The sequence below is a fragment of the Oryx dammah genome, unplaced genomic scaffold (assembly GCF_014754425.2).
Source record: "Oryx dammah isolate SB20612 unplaced genomic scaffold, SCBI_Odam_1.1 HiC_scaffold_26, whole genome shotgun sequence".
Taxonomy (NCBI): Eukaryota; Metazoa; Chordata; class Mammalia; order Artiodactyla; family Bovidae; genus Oryx; species Oryx dammah.
The window spans coordinates 26,385,003-26,395,520 of NW_024070210.1; the positions used below are offsets into that span (position 1 = coordinate 26,385,003).

Consider the following 10,518-nt stretch of genomic DNA (forward strand, 5'->3'; position numbering starts at 1 on the left):
GAACTTTAGCTACTGTGTCAGGGAACTTTAGCTCTTGGTGAAATTCCTCAATAATTACCTTATAGACCATTTCCTTTTCTATTTTTTGCTTCTCTGCATCTATAAAGTCAATCCTAAAAGTGGAATGGGAATAGGTAGGATGTTTTTCAGGAGATTTTGATTCTATTTCACTACCTCTTCACAGAACTGCTTGTAATACCCATACCCATGCTATACTATTTCTATGCTTGCTGTGCCCCACAGTATAAACCCACTCACTCACTATTGAGTCTGTCATTCCATCCATTCATTCATTCATTGGTCCCATATAGTTTGATCACTCAGTTTTTAAAACCTTCCAGCACTTGGTAAAGTGGTATTGGCAATGCACTCCAGAGCACAAAGATGAATCCAGCTTCTACCTCTGCTCTTGAAAATATAGTTGACAACGACTCATTTCCACATAAAAATTATAAAATATATTATGTTAAAATTTAAGAATATATAAACAGCACATGCTTTCCACAACCCTTGAAACCATGCTAAAAGATTTGATGAAAACAATGATAATCTTCTCTAACCCTCTTTCTGCCTATTTCACCTCAGTAACCAGTGTGTCTATATCTTCTATAACTATTGCAGTGATTATGGAAATATATGAGTATATACTTATATGTAAATGTTGACATTTTTACAAAATTGGGACTGTACTAGTCAAAATACTCATCTTACTTGATAAGTACTTCATGGTCTTTCCTTAGATCAAAAGATACAGGTTTAACTCATTCCTTTACAGTTGCATAATATTCCATACTATATATATAACTTATTTAACCAGTTCCCTATTAAGAACTATTGATGGTCATTCTCTTATTCGTACTTTTTATGCCACTACAAATAATGCTGAAATAAGTATGTTCATACGTATGTATTTCCACACCGGTGCTTTCTCCCTCTACGGTGGGTGTGTGTGCACTCAGTCACTTAGTTGTATTCTACTTGGCTACCCCAGGGACTGTAGCCCACCTGGCCCCTCTGTCCATGGAATCTTCCAGCAGGAATTCTGGAGTGGGTTGCCGTTTCCTAGTCCAGGGGATCTTCTCGACCTAGGAATTGAACCCACATCTCTTTGCATCTGCTGCATTGGCAGGCATATCCTTTACCGCTAGCGCCACCTGGGAAGCCCCTCTCTCTATAGGATTGAGTTCTATATGTGTTCAGTTAATGTATGAGTTCAATACAGTGTATGTGTATTCTTTTTTTCCTTTGGTCGCACCACATAGCTTGCAGGATTTTCGTTCCCTGACCAGCAATCAAATCCAGGGCCCTGGCAGTGAGAGTGCTGAGTCCCATCCACTGGACCACCAGGAAGTTTCCTCAGTATTTAGAAGTTTAATGGCTTTTCTGGTGACTCAGATGTAAAGAATCCACCTGCAATGCGGGAGACCTGGATTCAGTCCCTGGGTCAGGAAGATCCCCTGGAGAAGGAAATGGCAACCCACTCCAGTATTCTTGCCTGGAGAATCCCATGGACAGAGAAGCCTGGCAGGCTACAGTCTCTGGGTCGCAAAGAGTCGGTCACGACTGTGCAGCTGAGCTCACACATGCACGCATGCACCACCTTACTGAATTTACTTAATAAGTCCAATAATTTACTAGAGTTCTAGGGTTTTCTTGACACAGTTGAATATTATATTGTTTTATAGGAAACAATGTATTTCTTTTAGGTTTTCAACTTATTGCCACTGAGTTACGTAGTAGTGTTTATAATTCTTTTCATGTTTTCTATATCTATACATTCTGTATGTTTCTCCTTTCTAATATTGTGTGTTTTCACTTTCTCTCTTTCCTCCTTAACCAGACTTGCCCGGGACATCTATTTTATCTTTCCAGAGAACTAATGGTTCTATTTTATATACATTTTACCAGTTTAGTTTTTATGTATACATAATGAAAATATATGGTATCTTTATTAAATCTATACCCCTTGTTTCTCTTTTTCCTTATGTAAATATGCTCTTTCAGCATATTATTCCCTTGTTTTAATTCATAAAAATAGCAAAGGCTGTAAATATTCCTCTGTAAGTTGTTCAGTATATTTTTATATGAAGTTCTTTCACTGCATTTTTCATTTCTTCTTTGAGCTGCAGTTATTTAGGAGAATGTTTCTATCTTTTACACTTATATGTATATATTATGCATACATATATTAAAAAGAATTAAATATACCACGAGTCTCCTATTGAAAAGCAGCAGCCCGCTTCTGTACTTCCACCTATCCTATTTCCCAGAGGGAACTACTTTTAACCAAATTTTAGCTATTGCTTCTGGTAGTAAACTCCATTTTCTTAAATAATTTGCTTATATTGGTGTGTGCTGTGCTGTGCTTACTCAGTGTTCAGTCATGTCCAACTCTTTGCAACCCCAAGGACTGTAGCCTGCCAGGTTCCTCAATACCTGGGGATTCTCCAGGCAAGAATACTGGGGTGGGTTGCCATGCTCTCCTCCAGGGGATCTTCCCAACCCAGAAATTGAACCAGGATCTCCTGCCTTGCAGGTGGATTCTTACCAGCTGAGTTATCACGGAAGCCCTTATACTGCTATATCCTGAGTTATTTGTTTAGACATTATCTGTTGACTTCCTATTATATGATATTTGAAGGTTTCTCTTTCCCCCTCCACCTTCTATAGTCCCAGGATAGCTATATCAGTATTTTTAGCTAAAACTATAATCACCTTTTACTTCACTATGACACTGAATAATGCTTACAAAATGCCCAGTATTATACTCTTGTGACATTTCCTTTCTTGTAGTAGTGTGTGTTATTTTTGCTAGAGTTAATAGTTTTCTGCCAGGAGCCAGCACGGGAGATCCCACCCATGACAAAGGTCATGAGGAAGAGGCCTGACAGGCAAAGGCGAGTCAGGACTTGAGGGACCCCCTGGACCTGCTCGAGCATCTACCCCAAAACCAGAATCTGCCTGTCCTGCTATTTCTCACCAACTCCTCTGTTACCAACGGGGGGCTGTCCCCGACCACCTTTCTTTGAAGAAAATTAACTTAGAGCTCTAGTTAATAAGTCTCCTGGCTGTAATTGGAGTGTTTCAATTCAAACCCCTCTGATAGCTTTCTAATTTGCCTGACAGGTTTATCCGGACTTTTACAACTACGCATGTGATTGTTTACAGCCTCCCAACCTCGAGAGACACAGGAAGCTTAAAACATTCTAGGAATGTAGAGCCTTTCGAGGAGTTAAAAATCATTACAATAGAACTGGTTAAGGGTTTCATTGTATTTCCATATGTATAATTTTCAATATTCATTTATTAATTTTCCCCCAATACTATGTCAGATGATCTTATAATCTACAAAAATCTCCCATTCTTTCTCATCCAGACTCCTTAATTCTCTTGCATCAGTCTGGACTGTTTGCTCTCTGGGCCTGGGCACAGCTATAATCCTGTGACTTTTCTTCTCCAATCTCTTGGTTAGGTTGCTTACTGAATCTTTTGTCTTCCTTTCTTTTGAATTACTTTCTTATTTTGCTGGGGCACATCTTCTAATAGATTTCTAAGAAATGGTATCTTGGAGGGAAAAAATTCTTTGAATAAATTACAAGGTCTTTTTTGTTGTTTTTACCTTCAGGATCAGTTGATAGTTGGGTTTAGACTTTATTTTCACACAGATTTGAAGGCATTACTCCATTGTCTTCTGATTTCCAGTGTGTTATTAAGAAAAATGGTGCCATTCTCATTCTTATTCCTTAATATGTTTCTTGTCTTATTTTTTAAAGGATTAAGACATTTGTAATAACATTTTAAGTAACTTTTTCTTATTATAAAATTAATTTATGTTTATTAGTTCTGTATGTTTCTTTTTCCTAATAGTATTTTCATTTTCTCTTCCTTTTTTAAAAGTTAAAAAAATGTATGTATTTATTTATTATTTTTGGCTGTGCTGGGTGTTCATTGCTGGGTGCAGGCTTTCTCTAGTTGTAGCAAGCAGCGGCTATTCTCTAGTTGTGCTGCACAAGCTTCTTGTTAAGGTGGCTTCTCTTGTTGTATATCATGGGTCTAGAGCAAGTGGGCTTAGTTTCAGCACACTGGCTCAGTAGTTGTGGCTTGTGGGCTTAGTAGTTGTGGCATATGGCTTAGTTGCTCCATGCATGTAGAATATTCCAGGACCAAGGATCAAACCTGTGTCCCCTGTATTGGCAGGCAAATGCTTAACCACTGGACCACCAGGGCAGTCCTCTCTTCCTTCTTTAACCAGCCTTGCCTGGAGTATCTATTTTCTTATTGGAAGAGCTAGTGATTCTTTTAAACATATTTTATTAATTTTTAGTTCATGTATAATGAAAATATGTGGTATCTTTATTAAATTTGCACCTCTCTCTCTCTCTTTTCTGGTAGTAACTTTATAAAGTACAAAATAGTAGAAAGGATACAATTAAAATAGCCAGTAATTCTACCACTTTGAGATAAACAGTGTTAACATATAGGTATATTTTACTATGACTATTTTTCATGAATATTTTAACATAACTGAAATAGGCATCGGAGAAGGCAATGGCACCCCACTCCAGTACTCTTGCCTGGAAAATCCCATGGAAGGAGGAGCCTGGTGGGCTGCAGTCCATGGGGTCGCGAAGAGTCGGACATGACTGAACAACTTCACTTTCCCTTTTCTTTCATGCATTGGAGAAGGAAATGGCAACCTACTCCGTGTTCTTGCCTGGAGAGTCCCAGGGATGGCGGAGCCTGGTGGGCTGCTTTCTATGGGGTCGCAGAGTCAGACACCACTGATGCAACTTAACAGCAGCAGCAGCAGCAGCAGCAGAAATAGGCATAATTTTTCTTCATCCTGCTTCTTTCATTTAACTATATCATTAGCATTTTCTCCTAGTAAGTATTTTTGAAAACTTGATTTATAAGAAATGTATTAATCTGAATGGAATCCTAGATTTCTAATTAAAAAAAAATTGATATGTAACAGGCAACGAAGGTTTACTGTATAGCACAGGAAACAGTAGTCAATATCTTATAATAACCTATAATGGAAAATAATCTGAAAACAATATATATTTATATGTATAGCTGAATCACCTTACTGTGCACCTGAAATACTGTAGGTCAACTGTAACTTCAATAAAATGTATATATTAAGGGAAAAAACCCAAAAGAAATATATTAATTCTTAATATATGAAATGTATTAATTAATCACATGTAATCTAATTATTTTTTGACATTTGTATTTCTTCATGTTATAAATAATGTTGTAGAGGATATCTTTTTGCTTGAATCTTTATCTAAACATTTTATTATTTCCTAATCATACCTTATTAGAAAAGTTGAAATAATACATGCTATCACATGGTGTTTATAAGTTGTCTGCTTAACTGTGCCGTTGTTAGCATTGAGCCATCACTTTTACGGTCATATTTTATTTTCTGAATTATTATAATGCATATTTATGGTGAAAACTATCTTATTTATATAAGAATTAAGTCTATAATTTATCAGTAGATCTGGTATGCTAGCGTGGAATACCATTTAAAGCATAGCTTCTTTATTTCAATACTGTTGATTTCTGTAAAGGAAAACTCTCAATCGAAGATTTCCCCGGTGGATGAACATGGCAAAACATTCAAGCAGCTAGAGAAAGACAACAAGCAAGAAACATTACTGAATATTCAGCAGAAGTTTCAGACTGTTACAACTCAAAGATTAGAGGAGAAAATCCAGAGACTTCAGAAACAGCTCAGTGACTTGAAGTTGTCAAACAAAAATATGAAAACTCAACTGACAAGAGTAAATGTCCTTAAAGTAAGTAAAGGACGTGAGGCTTTCAAAAATTCACTTAAGTTTTGTTCTGTTACTGTTTTTGCTGTATGTTTTTCATTGAACTTTAAAAATTATTTTAAACCCATAAAAATAATATATATAATATTAAACATATAGGATAATTTAGTTAGATGTTGTAAATCCACCACTCATCTTAAGAATCAGAGTATCTTTGGATCTTCGCTTTATCAAGCTTCTGTTGTAGTATTTTGAAAGTACATTTTATGCCTGAAACCAAAGATGCACTAGACACTTACTGATCAACTTTTTTTTGCCAGTTTATCAAGAATATTTAATCTTACTGTATCCAGTTATTCTCTATTTCTGTGCTTGATTACCACAGACTGAGACTCTTGGGGACATGGAATGTGTGTTAAACCTCTTTAAATCCCAAATGCCTAGTTACTAAAAGTTCTCATTAACTATTGGTTATTGATGAACATAGTGGAGAAATGTCCTCTTAATTCATAAATTGTGGAATTTTCTTTTTCTACATATCCAGCTCATAAAAGAAAAAGAAAAAAAGAAAGAGAGAGGAAGAAAGTAAAAAAGCATGAGTTATCATGCATCAGGCCCGTCTGTTACTTAGAATTCTGAGATCTAATTGTAGTCTTCTCCCTTTCCCACAACCTCTACCCTCATAGGACAAAACAATTGAGAAGCTCAAGGAATCTCTAACAAAAGTTGAAGCAATGAAAGGGAAGGCAGTTATGGAAACAGACCTGAAAACTACAGCAGACTCTGATGAGCAAGAAGCAAGATGGGATAAAAAGAAGATCCATCAAATGTCAGAAACTGCCACTCCTGAGCTCAGCACAGCAAAGAGCACACTTGAAGAAGTACCGGGAAAACAAGAAGAGGTGTGTTTTCTTTGAATACTAGATTAAAATTCTTTAAGTTGAAGTGATAAACACCCACCTCAATTTAGACTACCCTAATTTAGACAAAAGAAAATTGATTGCCTTGTGGAATCAGAGTTAAACAACCAGAGCTCCGAGAAGGCAGAGATGCACCTGGGCTATGGATCAGCACCTGGAATCTTCACTGTAAGGCCTTTCTCACCATTTCTTCTTGGCATCTGCCAGTCAGCTTCTGTCTGACTGACAGCCACAGGGTTAGCGTTTCTGTGACAGGAGAGAGAATCTCAAGAAAGGGTCTTAAGAGCCCTGAACAGTTTGGATGTTAGTGCTTTTCTGTTTTCTTCTCATCACAGTTTTGAATGCATATTTGCCATTTATCTATTCACTTTAAAATCCCTTTAATTGCCTTGCCTTCTCAATTTCAGGTGTTTCTACTTTAGGGTACTTAGGGGGCAGGGTTTACATACTAGGTTTCTTAACTCAATACCACCCTCTTCTGTTGACGTGGTGAGTGCAGCTTCTTAAAGTTTACTTAGGAAGTCAAGCCTTTTATTTTGGGGTGGGGTTTCTGTGATGTCTGTTTCTGCAGTACTCTCTTGTTTATATAAGTCCCTAATTTCCAGTGCTTGCTTTTTCCTTTTCCTTTATCACTAAGCCTCCTCAGAAACCTTGCCCTCTAGAGCTGCCTTTTCTGCTCTCACATACTTTCATGCACCTTTCTTTTCCTTCCACAGACACCGGTGCTCTGATCCACCAGTTCTCAGACTTGTTTTTAGTATTTCCTCCTTTGTGAACTGTCCCGTATCTGGGACACCGGAAGAAGCTAGTTGCATACTCCAGCTTGGGTTCTGAACTAGCCTTTGTTGGTTTAGAATATTTATTTCCCCACTTATATGCAGAATGAAGTCTGTGGTAGTCTCTACTTGTGCTTTAGGCATGATTTATGGATGATTTTATCTGCTCTCCTGTTGATCACTATAGAGAAAGGGCGGAGAGATATGTACTTCAGGGACTCTATTATCTACAGCAAATCAGAAGCCCCCAAAATAATTACCCTACAGATGAAAAAAAAGCAGCAATAAAATTAAGTTTATCCTATAAAATTGTAAAACTAAAAACAAATCTTAAGATACAAAAGTTTAGATTTCTTATAAAAGTTTTTTAGTTTAAAAATACATTTGAATGTAGAATATGTTATACTTCATAAAGAAATGTTTAATAAAACTAAATTTCTTAATATTTCATTGTACATAGTAAGGTGATCAAAACTCATGACATATCTTGATTTGGGGGGGGGTATGGTTCTTTGTAGCTTGTTGACTTTCGAGAAACTATTATGAAGATGTTGGGCTTTAACATGAAAACAGCAGACAAGAAAATCATCAATCACCTAAGGCTTATTATACAAGTATATGAAGCATCTGACAAATCAAAGATGGCTTCTGAGTGTGAGACTGGACAGGATAATAAATAAAGAATTTCTGCCAACAAGAACTCACAAATATGGACATTTCCTCTAGCATCTTAAATATGGTTACATTATGAATAAAATGCATTTGAAACTTTTCAGTTAAATCTGTTCTCTCCTTTGATATTTGGCAATTCACTTTTCTTTGTGGCAATCATGTTCTGTACATTTATTTGTGGTCTAGTCTGGATTGTTATTATAATGTATAGTGTCTAATTATATTTATTAACTGTATTTTAAGCAGAATTAACCCTTAGTTGGAATATTCATATCTACCTTAATGGCTTGTGTCTAGAATGAATGGTTTTTTGGGCTATGCCCCCTTATGAATCTAGGTAAAGTTACAGTCTATAATTTGAATCTATTTTATCTATTTGATTAACTGACAGTTTGAAAATCAGATATGAAATGTTGAAAAGTAGGAAGCTCATTAATTATTAATAATGTGCAAGACTATATTGCTTATGTTTCTTAGTTAATAGTGTCTGCCAGTGTTTTCCTAATTGTAGATAGATCTCTAAGTTAATAATGTTTTAAAAATTTTATTTCTAAATTTTACTTAGAACAGGAAACTGTTCATCTTATAAGATAGTTTTAGATTTATCCAAGATGTCCTCTGTAGGAACAGGTCAGAATCTGGACAGGCCTGTGGACACCCAGTGCCTGCTATTGTCATTTGAAAAGATCTGTAGAGCTTAGTTTTAGAGGGATCTTCAGGGTGGAAGAAGTGACGTTACACTGGACCTTATAGTAGTTTTGGAAGAAAATGATTCTCTTGAATACTCATTCAAGGAAAAGATGAGTGAAATTCTAAAATGCTCACATCCATGGTTCTCAAATGTGTGCCAAGGCACCCTGGAGCACTACAAGATCTCAGCATGCCATGGAGTGTTTAAAATTTTAAAGGGAAACAGTGACATTTGACACTTGTCAGGAAAGTACTTGAACTATTAGCTCCTACTATAGTTTGAACACTGGCTCAACTCTTCATTCCTTTTGATGACATATATTTTTAATAAAAACTTCCCAGGGCTTCTGAGGATTTTTTAATTTGTCGCCAAGTGGGGATCAGCAGTTGGTGGTATCACTACCAAGTAAGGTGATTCCAGGATCCCTGGAGGCAATGTAAGAGGTTCACTTACCTTTTTTTCTGAAGAATATCTTTAAGGAAAGGTGACACCCTGCACAGAGCCTCCACCTACAGCCCAACCTGCCCAAGCTCTAAGAAAACCACCTTCTTGTTCAGGATTCTCCCAGGGTCGGTGGTCAGGGGGTCGATCGGGTGACTGCTCCAGCCTCAGCTTCTAAGAGCTGGAAGGATAGCACAACCCCATGAGCCTGACAAGCTGCCAGACTCCTTCCTCCAGCACCTCCTTTCCACGAAACTGCGAGTACTACCAGCTCCAGGGTCAAGTTCTCCCTGAATGTGAACAGTGGCAAGGTTTGGCAGTCTCAAAGAGTCAGTTCATAAGCATGTTAAAGAAAATTCATCTTTAAGTACAGAGTTCTTAGTCTTAAGGTTCCTTTATGAATTGTGTTAATAGAAACTGTTCAACCACAGAGCACTGTATAAGGTCAGCTATGTTAGCTCTGAGCAGAGGAGGGAGAGGAACCCTTCCAGTACCTGGAACAAGTCTTTTCTAGAACTGCTTTTATCTTATGACCAAATTGCTGCCACTCTGTTCTTTAATGAGAAATGAATTTAGAATTAAGGATTTAGACAAATAATTTTCAACCTTCAAGATGCAGCAAAATTATCTAATTTAAAATAATGCATTTTCTGGACCTATCTGGAGATTCCAGTTCAGTGCATGTGGTGTGGAGTAAAATATGGGCATGTTTTCAAAGCTGTTTAAGTGTATGAATTGGTAAAACTACTTTGGAAAAGTTTGGCAGTGTATCAGTTTCCTACAGCTGCAGTAACAAATTATCAAAAACTTTGTGGCTGAATCAAATGTTTATTATTCTACATTTCTGGAGGTCTCAGAGCTATGTTCCTTCTGGGGAGGGGAGAGAATCCATTTCCTTATCTTCCCCAGCTTCTAGAAGAATCCCACAGTCTATGCTCATTGCCTTCTTCTCTCTTCAAAGCCAGGGTCTTGAGGTTTGCCAAGTTTTTCTAACACTACTATTTCTCCTTCTGCCTCCCTCCTCCTCTCTTAAGGATTCTTTTGATTGCATTAGGCTCATCTGGTCAATCCAGAATAAAATCCCTGTTTTAAGGCCAGCTGATTTGTGAGTTCAGCTCTAGATTCCAGGCATCCCCGATCGTGGCAGAAACGCTTTCGGGCCAGTTTAATGAAGCTTGTTGCCACATAAGTATAAGAGCCAGCAGGTACAGCCACCAGGCACTTATTGCCCGAGG

General features: G+C 37.3%; 1 protein-coding gene across 1 annotated transcript in view; it reads left to right on the forward strand.

The window, feature by feature from the left end:
• LOC120853615 (coiled-coil domain-containing protein 170-like) overlaps positions 1 to 8,244 on the forward strand; it is a 31,540-nt gene extending 23,296 nt beyond the window's left edge. The window contains exons 6-8 of the mRNA XM_040227579.1: positions 5,580 to 5,807; positions 6,470 to 6,685; positions 7,998 to 8,244. Of these exons, the coding sequence (XP_040083513.1) occupies positions 5,580 to 5,807; positions 6,470 to 6,685; positions 7,998 to 8,159 (606 nt within the window). The 3' untranslated portion in view covers positions 8,160 to 8,244. The remainder of the gene's footprint in view (positions 1 to 5,579; positions 5,808 to 6,469; positions 6,686 to 7,997) is intronic.
• Positions 8,245 to 10,518: the final 2,274 nt, after the last annotated feature.